The sequence below is a fragment of the Barbatula barbatula genome, assembly GCF_947034865.1.
Source record: "Barbatula barbatula genome assembly, chromosome: 21".
In the NCBI taxonomy this organism is placed as follows: Eukaryota; Metazoa; Chordata; class Actinopteri; order Cypriniformes; family Nemacheilidae; genus Barbatula; species Barbatula barbatula.
In genome coordinates, this window is record NC_136784.1 from 9,011,885 (window position 1) to 9,025,238 (window position 13,354).

At 36.8% G+C, this 13,354-nt stretch overlaps 1 protein-coding gene across 2 annotated transcripts in view; it reads right to left on the bottom strand.

Annotated features, from left to right (window-relative positions):
• Positions 1-11,660: 11,660 nt before the first annotated feature.
• The window catches only part of vps50 (VPS50 subunit of EARP/GARPII complex), a 110,473-nt gene continuing 108,779 nt past the window's right edge, over positions 11,661-13,354 (bottom strand). For both annotated transcript variants that reach the window (XM_079485095.1, XM_079485094.1), the window contains one exon: positions 11,661-13,122. In XM_079485095.1, coding sequence (XP_079341221.1) covers positions 13,003-13,122 — 120 coding nt within the window. In that variant the 3' untranslated portion in view covers positions 11,661-13,002. The remainder of the gene's footprint in view (positions 13,123-13,354) is intronic.

Genomic DNA, 13,354 nt, shown 5'->3' on the forward strand with positions numbered 1-13,354 from the left:
ATTTATGTGACCCTGAATAATTTCTTATATTTCTACAAATTTGCACAACAAAGATATCCCGTTATAGTAGATTTCCTTGGACACAAAACATATATCACTCTCCTCTATACTACCAGATTTAAGGCTTGGATTTCTGTACTTAACATCATAGCTAATCACATTCAGTCTAATTGACTTTTGTGAGATGTGCTTAGATCTTGCCTGCGGGTATGGAAGCACAGACAACAGTTCAAGATATTTCTGGAGTAGCCGGTGTCACATTCACTAAGCTTCAACCTCTACAGGTGCAGGACTGACAAATGCTTTTTGTTTGCTTCCAACATGTGATGTCCTCTTTCTGCCCATTATAAACAGCTGTGACCCTAATACAACATAAATGGCCATCAAAATCCCTCTAACATTCCACTGATTTTGATAAATAAACACTTATTTGTTATGTTTCCTCAGCTGGAGTGGTAAAATGGACAGAACACATTTAAAAGAAAGTTTTATGGGAATAATGGAGATAATACTTACACAGTTACAAAGGAGTTGATTGCATTAGACTGCAGATGAAGACCAGCTGTGACAATCAAGGTTTGCATTTGTCAATACAAGCGTTACATTGTTTTTCAAGACTTTTGTCTTTTGTATTGTTCAGGAATGGCCCAAAATAGGACATACTAAAATAATTATACTGCATCACAATTTTTAGGACATTTGAATTTTAACCAGACAAAATAAATATATATTTTTTAAAACACTAATAAATAAATCGACGGTGACCATGTCTGTGAAAACCAGGCTGAACTCTCAAAATCTAATTCTGTGATGAGCATCAACGTTTGATGTCAACCATTATTTTACTATGATTTAAATCTCTGACATGGCCTTACTCAGTCAACATTAAAGATCTATAAAGGTTGTTCTTGACATAACAGGAAGATTTTCATGTCAACAGTAAATCATAAAAAAATGACTTTTACAGACTGGATCACGTTTTTCATATTTTATCATACGTTGTAGTTTTGGACTATAATACTTTCAATCTGGGTATTTTTCATCTGCAATCGTAAATTTAAATATTTTTTTACATTGAAGTACAGTAGTAATATTTAATGGTGTACATACATTGCTCAGTTCAATTCGTGGTGACCATTTTTTCTTTTAATAGTGAGTTTCTTTTGACATTGATCCAGATATGACAGTCTACTGTTCATAAGGTTTTCATAAGGACTACAAAAAAGGTTTGTAGTCTGTCTTTTTTCTTAGTTCACATCATTGACTCACGATATTAAGTGCTTATAATGTAAGTCACAAGCAAATTCTTAATCTTTTTTGTGAAATTGAGAATCAGGTCTTTTGACCTCGCTTATGCTGTCATGCAGGACTATGTGCTACAGTCATTCTTCACTACAGACAAGTAGCAACCCCAGTACATCATTTGCATTCAACACAAACACTGCTGCTGTCATGTGTCATGGGCCATCTTCAAATGAATGTTTGGTCAGGGAAAGTGGTGTTTAAAACAGCACACTGAAAAGCTACAAAAAACAACGTGACAGTCACAAGCTTTTATGTGAAACTTGATTCAGCTTTTTCCCCTTAAGGCATTTGAATCTCTTTCATCTTTTTGTGTTTAAGACAATGAGAGTAGATTCCGCTTTCATCACAAACACAATTAATTGTACCATAATAGTTAAAAAACAAATATCCCTCAGTACATTTGTATGAACACAGATACACAATTATCACGTTCTTTAAATAGTTTCCATAAATGTACTCAAGGGATTTATGTGCAATGCTTAGCATAACAAAGAGAGGCGATTTTAAACGCTCATGTTGCATTAGGAATTCAAGTAGTACCTCATACAGTAAAAAGCTTTTAGCAGATTTGCATGGAAGATGTCACGTTCCTGATGGGAACTGTCACTGCGATAGCTGAGAGCATATTAATGATATTATTACATAATTGAATTATGTCCCGACCTCTTATAGCTCACTTAAGTTTTTATATTGCACTATATACTCAAAAAAAATGAATGCAACTTTGAGTTTTAGAAGTTCATGGTTTAAGTAAGCAGAACTTTCACGGTTATTAAAAAGTTTTATTCGGTGTGACTTAAATATTGAATTCATCATTCTCACGAAATTAGGTAGGCAGAACTTGAATAAATACGTACACAAAGATGCATGTTTAAGTCTTTATCAAATCACTTGACTTATGCAACCCTAAATGAGCAAGAAGATATTGATCTCAGAACTGGCATTAGGCAAGTCATTGCTCACTGGTGACATAGCACATGCCTCCCACAGCCTAGCACATGCACAACTCTTCTGAACAATGACATATGTCAAACTCTTAGAAATAGACAAGATAAGTGAACATTAAACACTAACAAGTCTTTAACTTTACTGAAAAACACATACAATAATCATATAAAAAATTGATGCAGTCTGACGCAAAGCATGCTGGGAATTGGAAATAATTTTCTACCAGTTGTGTTGAACTTACATCTTTAAATTAAGTCAATTGAACAAGGAGCAAATTCAATTTTTTTGAGTTTTAGTTAAGACTCCAAGTTAATCAAAAATAAGCATTATAGTCTACTCAAAAGTAAAAATGTGTTTCAGTAACTAAAAATATTTAAGTATTTTTCATAATATTAAGTTTACATTACTTAATCAATTAGATTATTTTGAGCATTTGGGCAAAGCGTATTGTAAAAGGTTTAGTTTTTGACAATTTTGTGGAAAGTTTAAGATTGAGAAAACATGTGACTTATGGAAAAGCAGTGGACATTTCTTTAAATTTAATATTTTACCTTAAACAATTTTATTAATGTAATTAATGTAGAATGTCGAAAGACATTACATGTGCACAGATCCATTATTCTGAGTTGACATCATTATAGTATTTATTTTCAAATTTCAAAAATAAGAATTGGGGGTTGGGGAACAATGAGGAAAAAATCCAGACTTATCCTGAAGTATCATTTCTCAATTAAATTTGATTTAATGGTAAAAATAAACTGGATGATCTTGACAGGTTCCGTAAAATGAACTAATGCAACCTTGAGATTGACAGATAAAAAAAGTCTCTTATCATTAGAAACTCCTACAGTAAAAAAGCTGAGCAGCTGAATTTATAATTGATGTAAAGCTTTCAAAAAACATTCTTGATAAAAAAAAATTAAATTTCTTTTGTTGAACAGTGAGAGCAGAACAATGGAAGTAGAAGCATTTTAAAGTGTCTTGAAGAATTACATTTACACTCATAATGAATCTCTTGACACTATAGAAAAGGATCACCTCACAATAGGGGCTTCTCAGTGAGCTCTCAAAGCTTCATCTGAATACATGGAGAGGCTGTCGGGTCTCTGCTTTCATGCTGGAATAGTTGAAAGTTTTATGAAGTATCAATTATCCCCCACGTTTAGTGTCGTATTAATATTCGAGAAAATGCTGATAATGGCTAAGACCAATTTTGAATAGAAACTAATAGCTTTTTCCGAAACATTCTTTGCCTCTGATTATTATGAACTTTATTTAATAGCAGACTCAATGAACCATGACATTAGATTTTGATTCTGAAAATATTTTTGGTGAACTCTTTCTTTAACAAAAAGACCAAACAGTTTTAGACCTGAAAAGCAAATACATAACAAGTCCACACACACACACACGCACACATATATATATATATATATTTCTTTATATATAGTATAGGCCTACTCCGACAAGTTCAACAAAGATACAGGATATTTAAAACAATGAAATGTAAAGTACATAGCTAATGTAATACTGTAAAGTTTTTTAATTGAAGTGAGCATCACTGAAACATTTTTACATCAGCTGAACTTCTGACATCATCTATTATTAGGGGTTTCATTTTAAATATATTTACATATAAATATATTTATTTTATCTTTTACATTTTTAGACAATTAAGACCCAGGTTCTTTTAAGATTCTTGTTTCTAAAATGTACTCTAAATACACCCTGTAACTGTGTGAAGCTTTGAGCAAAACAGCATTTGAGGTTTATGCTTAAAAAGTTTAAAAATACAAATGTCAGGGTTATAATTCAGAGAGATGTTAATGTTCAATACCTTTCCATCTGGCTTTGTACAGTACATCTCATATATCAACCTTTGAAACAAATTCATTTTTGTAATGCGAGGAGTTTAAAAGGTATAAAGCAGATGAGATTGAGAGTTTATAATCATTATTAATTGTCTTTGGGTTTTTTTGCCTTTTTCTGATCTATGATGAGCTCAATAGTAAGTCAGCCTGAACTTCTGTCTTTGATCCCATCTGGTGGGAGCATACACTGTCCGCAATGGCTTTAATGTTACCCCATTAAAGAGAAAAAAACTAAATGACTAAATCCACACAGAAGAAAACTCTCTGTTGGCACTTCACAGACAGTCCCACATAACATGACCTTTATCTTCCCATATCATGTAATTCGTCTTACACCGTGACCTCTGCTGAAAGAAAATCACACACAGAACAGAAGATAAGAGGAATGGAGCCGGTAAGATTGCTCCGGGTGGAGACAGATACTCCCAAATACCAAATGTGTTGCTAGTGGCCCTTGAGAGATTCCGCGTGACAACATCCAAAGGTCCCAACCCATGCTGTCTTTGGTTTTTATAGCCTGGATGAAGATCCAGGCTAACAGTTTTAAAGCATCAGCGGTCTGACGGAACAGAAGTGGATTTTATCTGCTGCGGTCATCAGAGCAATATAATGTGTGGTCACATCCACCGGCACTAAAATGCAGTTAAAAATGATGCCAGAGTTAACAAAGAGTATGTTTACTATTCGTTTCTACTTGAATGAATCATAACATTCATTTGATAAGATACTATAAAATAATTTACCTTAATAATAATAATACATATTATTTGTTTAATAAAAACTCTTTTATAAATTACTGTTTCATATAAAGATCCCTGTGTTAATGTAGACATGAACAATATAAATAACGGTATTTACTATGGTACATTTAGAACAGAGCACTGAGATTAACAGTTACCTCAACACTGGCCATCTGAGTTGAGAGACTGTAAAATGGATGATAAAAATATAATCATTTTAGTCACCCAGTATTAAACCGCTCACTCAGAAATGTTCATTTCGAATGTGCTGAATAAAAGCACAGAAGTTTCACACAGAATCTTTCTTAGCAATTGATTTTCAATTCCGCTGCGGCCAAAAGCGCAGGCCTGGCATTTACTGGCACCAACCAACCACTCTGTTCATGGAATTACTCCAATTCATTTCAGGAGTTTGTGAAAACATACTGTCGCTGTGGGGCGGTAACATCACATTTTCAAAGTGCTATTTTCTAAGAAATGGAAAAAACGTATTTTTGAATAATTAAACATGGCTTTGTCAAGATGACAAGATCTTTTCAACACCTTTTATACATGTATAAATACAAGCAAAAACCACAGACAATCATGATTATTTATAACATGATTACATTTTTTTGTGAAAAATTAAAAAATAGTTTTTGCGCCCAGCAACATCCCAGCAAATAAAGTATGTGGTTGATAAACTACTGGTCAAAAGTTGAGGATCACTTACTCATTCTTCATTTATATTTTTTCACATTAAGAATAGCAAACCTATTGAAGCTATGGTTAAAATAAATGTACTCCGTTATATTTTAGCATCTTCAAAGGCTGCTTAGAATTCATGCACTGGGCAGTTTATCATTCAGCTTCTCGTCCTTAACCTGGGAAGCTGGTTAAACCGTATTAAAGGAATTTCCATCAATGCTGGACTCTTATTGGCTGGTTTGAATTAATGATTTGGTCCAAGTTATCTATCTCAAAAATAGTTTTTAAAATAAAAGAATATTTGGCACAGTTAAAGTCATTTCAAACATCAGATTCAAAGATTTTTAAGATCATAAGAGACATCCTATACGTTTGACCTATATTCTATTAACCATTCTGCTTTCGCAATCTGTTGAACATGTACACAAAACGAAAAACACAATTATTTACACGCAGTGTATGTTTTGATGCTTATGTGCAGCCGCCTGGGAAAAAACACCTGCTCGTGCCGTGACATTGTAGAGCTGCTAATGCAGCATCCACACAGAACCAAACCTAAGCTCACTACAACACGTTTCTTTGATTGCCTATTAACGTCCGTCCTTCAGGAAATGCAAATCTAGTTTCCATATTCAATGTACTGTTATTCATTTGCAATTCACTCAGTGTGACGGGGGACCTGCCAGCGATCGTCACCCCGGCGCGCATCCAGGCGCAGAGCGAGTAGCCAAGAGAGGAGGGTCGTGAAAACAGTTCAGCAGCTTGGGATGAGGTACACCTGAGGTTTTCTGTGACTCACAGCTATGAATCCATCAACACTTCTCTCCTTGAGGGTCTCCCGCTGCGTATGTGCAACCGCGCAGCCCCTTAGTCTCATGCGCTCCATCAGTCCATTCACATTTCTGTGATATTAAATTACGTCATTACATTCATTCATTCAGCCTCATAAAGCTTGCGATTTTTGCTACAGAGGTCAATCGTAATGTAAATGCCTTTTAAAGCTGTAAATACACAATACAGGGATAAACTTACACAAAAATGTGGATTTCAAAAACACAGATGGATTTCACTTAGATAGCCCTATTAAAGTAAGTGAGAGACACAGGGCGCCTATAAACTGGCAATTTGGACGGCAAAAGTTATTGACCGTAACCTATAAACTTACGTTAATAAACGAAGCAAGGACAGCTGCTGCTCTTTTCTATCGCAGGACTGAAACTTTCTAACTTTTCCAAGTTAGAAAAACAGATCATTGAAAAAGTACTGACGTTGCAGCATTCAACTCATGTTTTATATAAAGCTCAATGTCAACAAATGTTTTGCTGCTCCTTCTGTTCTATCGACCAACTTGTGTTCCCACAGACAGACCAATTAAAGACAGCAGTGAATCAATAAGACAAACTGACTGCACAATAAAGTTTACACTTTCAACCTGCCATCCTGCATCAGACTCAAGGTCTCAATTCTACATATTGCTGGTTGCATGGAGAACTGGCACATTTGGCATCGCTCATAATGTAGAGAGAGATTTAGAATGGCTTTTTGCATGGTCAACATAAAAACAGATGTACATTTGGTGTGAAATTCATCATTAATGAGGAAACAATATTGAACTAGAGCTTCGTCCTGTCAATCATGCCACACCATTCCTTCCAAAAACCTATGACTCTGTGCATTCGAAATATCATAAAAGTTGCATCCACAAAAGCTTTTTCAGGATGTGAGTTTAGCAAGTAAAAGGGCTGTGTGGGCAAAAGATGACCGATTGATTGACCCACGAGTAACAGAAAAAATAAAGAGGTAAAAAAGTAATCCTGCTGCACGGTGAGAAGCCCCAGTAACTAAATGATGGGGGTGTTGTCAGGGAAACCTTTGTAGAGCCTTTAGGTTTATGAGAGTTTACATATCCTCCAAGTTTGTTTACTGCGACCGATTGAGAAAGATTAAACAAGGAAGAATTCTCACCTGCACTGGGCAATAAATCCTCCTCTAAGAGATACGAAAGAATGTGACATTCAGTGAGTCCCTGCAGGTTGTTCATGTACACACAACTAATCTCACCTTCTATTACTGCTACGGTCAACCTACAACCCGAATTCCGGAAAAGTTGGGATGTTTTTTTCATTTGAAAAAAGAAAACTAAAGGAATTTCGAATCACATGAGTCGATATTTTATTCACCATAGAACATAGATAACATAGCAAATGTTTAAACTGAGAAACTTTACACTTTTATCCACTAAATTAGCTCATTTAAAATGAGCCTGCTGCAGGTCTCAAAAAAGTTGGCACGGTAGCATCTCCTTTTCTTTTCAAAACAGTTTGAAGACACATGGGCAGTGAGGCTATGAGTTGCTGGAGTTTTGGTGTTGGTATTTGGTCCCATTCTTACCTTATATAGGTTTCCAGCTGATGAAGAGTTTGTGGTCGTCTTTGACGTATTTTTAGTTTAATGATGCGGCTGATGTTCTCTACAGGTGAAAGATCTGGACTACAGGCAGGCCAATTCAGTACCTGGACTCTTCACCGACGAAGCCATGCTGTTGCAATAGCTGCAGTATGTGGTTTTGCATTGTCCTGCTGAAGTATACAAGGCCTTCCGTGAAATAGACGTCGTTTGGAGGGAAGCATATTTTGCTCGAAAACCTTTATATACCTTTCAGCATTCACAGAGCCTTCCGAACATGCAAGCTGCCCATACCGTATGCACTTATGCACCCCCATATCGTCAGAGATGCTGGCTTTTGACTGAACGCTGATAACATGCTGGAAGGTCTCCCTTGTCTTTAGCCCGGAGGACACGGCGTCTGTGATTTCCAACAAGAATGTCAAATTTGGACTCGTCTGACCATAGAACACTATTCCACTTTGAAATAGTCAATTTTAGATGCCCCTTGGCCCACAGGACACGATGGCGCTTCTGGACCATGTTCACATATGGCTTCCTTTTTACATGATCAAGCTTTAGTTGGCATCTGCTGATGGCACGGCGGATTGTGTTTACCGACAGTGGTTTCTGGAAGTATTCCTGGGCTAATTTAGTAATGTCATTGACAGTCAACATTGCTTTTAAAGTATTCCACAATCTTTCTACGCAGTCTATCACAGATTGGAGAGCCTCCGCCCATCTTTACTTCTGAGAGACTATGCTTCTCCAAGACATCCCTTTTATAGCTAATCATGTTACAGAACTGATATCAATTAACTTAAATAGTCTCTAGATGTTCTCCCAGCTGAATCTTTTTTTAAAACTGCTTTTGCTTTTTTAGCCATTTGTTGCCCCCGTCCCAACTTTTTTTGAGACCTGTAGTAGGCATTACATTTTAAATGAGCTAATTTAGTGAATAAAAGTCTCAGTTTGAACATTTGCTATGTTATCTATGTTCAATTGTGAATATAATATTAGCTCATGTGATTTGAAATTCCTTTAGTTTTCATTTTTTTCAAATAAAAAAAACGTCGCAACTTTTCCGGAATTGGGGTTGTAGAACATAGCGACAAGGCAGCACTATTAGAGCTGGTGTACTGTACGTCTCATACGATCACTAGGAAAATCCCACTGGTAATAACGTAAAAAGTGAACCCTTTGATCTGTGAAATGTTAACTGGGTCAAACAAGACAATTATTTATAAGGATTAGTGTTAATGAATACACAAATTCCCAAAAGATAGCATTGAACAAAGTACAAGCACATGTGAAATTCACATCTCAAGAGGGCTGCATCTCAAGTTAACGGGCAAATTACCAGTTATCAGCTTTACTGAAATGCCTTTTTCAATAATGTCTTATTGAGAACATATTTAGAGCAAATTAAATAGCAAACAAACTACAAATGGCTTACAGTTGTCTCTGCAGAATAAGCTGGGAGAAAAGTATTTTAACACCCAAAAAATGTTACGCTCCAGCTTTACCCCGGACCAAAGACCAAATTTATAATCTTACATTTACGCTTCTTAAGTGTGTTGTACTCGCAATAGTACACTGAGGTCTCTTGGCCGTCAAAGATGTGGTGTTGAGAGCGACATCCATTTGGAGCCAGCTGGAAAAACATATCGAAACAGTAATGAAGTACTTGGATTTACATTTAAAAGCAAGCCAAATCATGATTACGGACAAACATTAAATATACGTTTATTTCTTGAATTGGATGGATGTGTAGGTGGCTAAGATAACAGGGTTTGACTTCACATTGAAAAGTGTCAGTGTATATAAAAACTAAATATAGACTATTAAGTGCCACAGAAAATGTACAGTTATAAGTGCATATGCAGGTTAATCTTACGTTTCAGATGTTGGATTTGTATAATTTAATGCTGCATCAGAGCTTCTACACAGATGAGCACACAAGATATTCATGTGAAGTAAAAAGAAGCTATAAATGGTCAAGTCCAGCATTATGCATGCGACAATTGTGACTCTAAAAATATATTTACTAAAACAATGTTATATACAACCATGATGTTGTCAAATAAAAGAGCATTGTGTTAGAAGCACGAAAGGTTTTGGAATCAATACGGGAACACACATTCTGATAAAATGGGAATGCACTAGAATTCGCGGAAAAATGCGTCTGCCCAAAAGCATACATGTATATGTAAAATGTATGTAAACGATAAACACGGAAATCATGCGCAGAATTAATTTAATCTACTTATGTCTAAATTAATTGAATCAATTGTCTTCAATAATTAATTCAATACAGTCCTGCGGTCGAATGCTGTGAATAAATGTATCCAGTTCATAAGAGAATTTCACCCCTACTTGATTTCCAGCGTGAGCTTATATTAAATGACTGTGTATAGTTATTATGAGGGTGTGATTGAGAATCTAAGCTCACTTATTGTCTCAGGTGGTACTCAGAGAATGCACAATGGCTTGCAGGCACTCAGACAACATCCCCCCCATCCCAGGCAATTAAAAAAACATAAAAACGCCTCTCGCTCATCATGACTCATGCGCAAATCAATATATACACCACATCCTAAACAGTCCATTTAAACTGCAGCACAACAAGCCAATTCATTAGTGCTGAAGCTTTACTTGCTGTACAGGATTAAAGGCTACACCACGCGTGAAAAACACGGAATACCTGAAGGGTAATGTGTCATGGAACGGAGTCATTACAGAATTCAGGACCAGGATTTGCGAAGTGTGTTCATAGTAAGCAAGCTTCAAATGTTGGTCTTTTACATTTTTAGTAAAGGTCCAGTGTATGCAATTTAGCGGCATCTGGCGGTGAGATTGCAAATTGCAACCAACGGCTCACTCCAACACTCCTACCCACCTTTCAAAGCACTACGGTGGGTGACACAGGACAAAGATGCCCGCACGTTTCCATGCAAGGGGAGACGCGGTGTATGTAGATAGAAATAGCTCATTCTAAGGTCATAAGAGCATAACGCTTCATTATGCAAGGTCTTATAGTGATGGAAATTATATTGCATTTCGGTCAATAGGTCCTCCAAAAAAAAGTTACAAATTACACATTGGACCTTTAAAAATAGAAGTACATCTACTGTAGATGGTATATTAAAGTACAACTTCACCCCGAAAATAAAATTTCTAACACCATTTACTCACCCTCTTGTCTTTTTAAACCAGTATGACTTTCTTCCTTTTGCAGAACACTCTGGAGAAGGTTTTAGTCCAGGATATCCCTGTACTTGGCCGCATTCATCTTTCCCTCGATTGCAACCAGTCGTCCTGTCCCTGCAGCTGGCCGTCCCAAACGTCTTCCATTGAAGGATTATGGAAGCCACTGTGCTCTTAGGAACCTTAAGTGCAGCAGAAATGCTTTTGTAACCTTGGCCAGATCTGTGCCTTGCCACAATTCTGTCTCTGAGCTCTTCAGGCAGTTCCTTTGACCTCATGATTCTCATTTGCTCTGACATGCACTGTGAGCAGTAAGGTCTTAGATAGACAGGTGTGTGACTTTCCTAATCAAGTCTTATCAGTATAATCAAACACAGCTGGACTCAAATGAAGGTGTAGAACCATCTCAAGGATGATCATAAGAAATGGACAGCACCTGTGTTAAATATGAGTGTCACAGCAAAGGGTCTGAATACTTGGGACCATGTGATATTTCAGTTTTTCTTTTTTTTTTTTTAATTTGCAAAAATGTCAACAATTCTGTGTTTTTATGTCAATATGGGGTTCTGTGTGTACATTAATGAGAAAAGAAATGAACATAAATGATTTTAGCAAATGGCTGCAATATAACAAAGAGTGAAAAATTTAAGGGGGTCTGAATACTTTCCGTACCCACTGTATAATGGATAATTTGTCTAAAGAGCACAGCAGTGTTGGTCTAAATATGTTCAGTAGGCTCTATAAATGGCAGCAGGTCCCGTTTTCTTCTGCTGACTTGGCTATGAAGGGTCCTGAGGGACCTCCGGCCCTGCGCTCGCGTCTAACAGATTAGAATGACAAACAGAAGCATGTTCAGGGACTCAGAGCGGCAACTTCATAAAAAAAGAATCCACTGAGAACAGAGCTGAGGTTCAGCCATGCTACCTATGAGGCTTCAGCATGCATGTGCATCAAAATGCAATTCTCCGTTTTTTCCAGCAGAGAATATGAAAGGAAAAAGAGGTGGGTGGAACTCCATCCGAGCACAAACAATGTCAAAACCACCATCATTCATTCAAATAACAATGTTAGTGTATTTATTTCTCCATCTTTCCTTCATCCAGGTACAGCTGAATATTATTACACAATTTAGTCATATTTCTGAAAACGGCACAACACAAAGCAACATACATCAGTGAGCGATATAGGGTCTCTGAAATAAATAGCCCATCATAGCACAGTGCGTCACTTTTTAACAGAAGCGAATGTGGAGTTGTTTTTCAAGTGTTACTATTAATATTAAAGACATACACTTTCCTGCACAAACATTTCGACAACAACACTACAATATGTCTCTGGGATCAACCGGCAAGTGTCATAAGTTATAAAATCAATAGTAAAGAAATAAGTTGCAAGGTAAAACGCTGTCTGAGGTGCTTGTGTAACAGAGCGAGATCCCTGACATAGCTATTAGCAGACTGTCAAAACAAGAAGTACATGCTTTCTCTTTAAAATCCCAGAGACCCGCAGCGATGATGTCACTTTTAAGAAGTCTCATGCTAAACATTCCATTAGAAAATAACCAAATACGGACTTCGCTATAGAAACCGCTATGAAGTTACTCTACTGTCATGAGTCAGTCATTGTTGTTGTCATTCCAATGAAACTGGTAACACTTTCATTACATACTGTCCATTACTACCCTTCACAGCCCTCGTATAGGCACTGCACGCCCTGTTTACCCTCCTAATGAAATATAAACAGAAGCAGCAGACGGTTGATAAACACAACATGAGCTGTGTGACGCTATGGATCGTGTGTTCCAGTAAGAGTGTGTGTATGGGATTTCCATGATGATTCTGTTGAGATCGGAGCAATATTTATCTTTTTGGTCGGTCAATGTCATCGATAGCTGCGAGAAGCTTCTGTCTCGCTTTCTTGTTGATGTGGGACCCGAGGCAGACGCTGACCAGGTTGGTCAGCTGCTTCATTGAGTATTCCTGGACAAAAAAGGAGAGATCTCTGTTGGAGACATTCTTGCACTCACTGGAGTTAAAGGTTTATAATGGATGATGACATCATGTGCTGGGTTTCCCAAAACCTTCTTAACGCTACGTCATTCTTAAGGTATCCCTTAAGCGGTAGCAAGCTACTCTTAAGAATGACGTATTGATACAAAGGTTTCAGGAAACCCAGCCATGAACATTTATTATAAATGTGATCCTTGGTAAT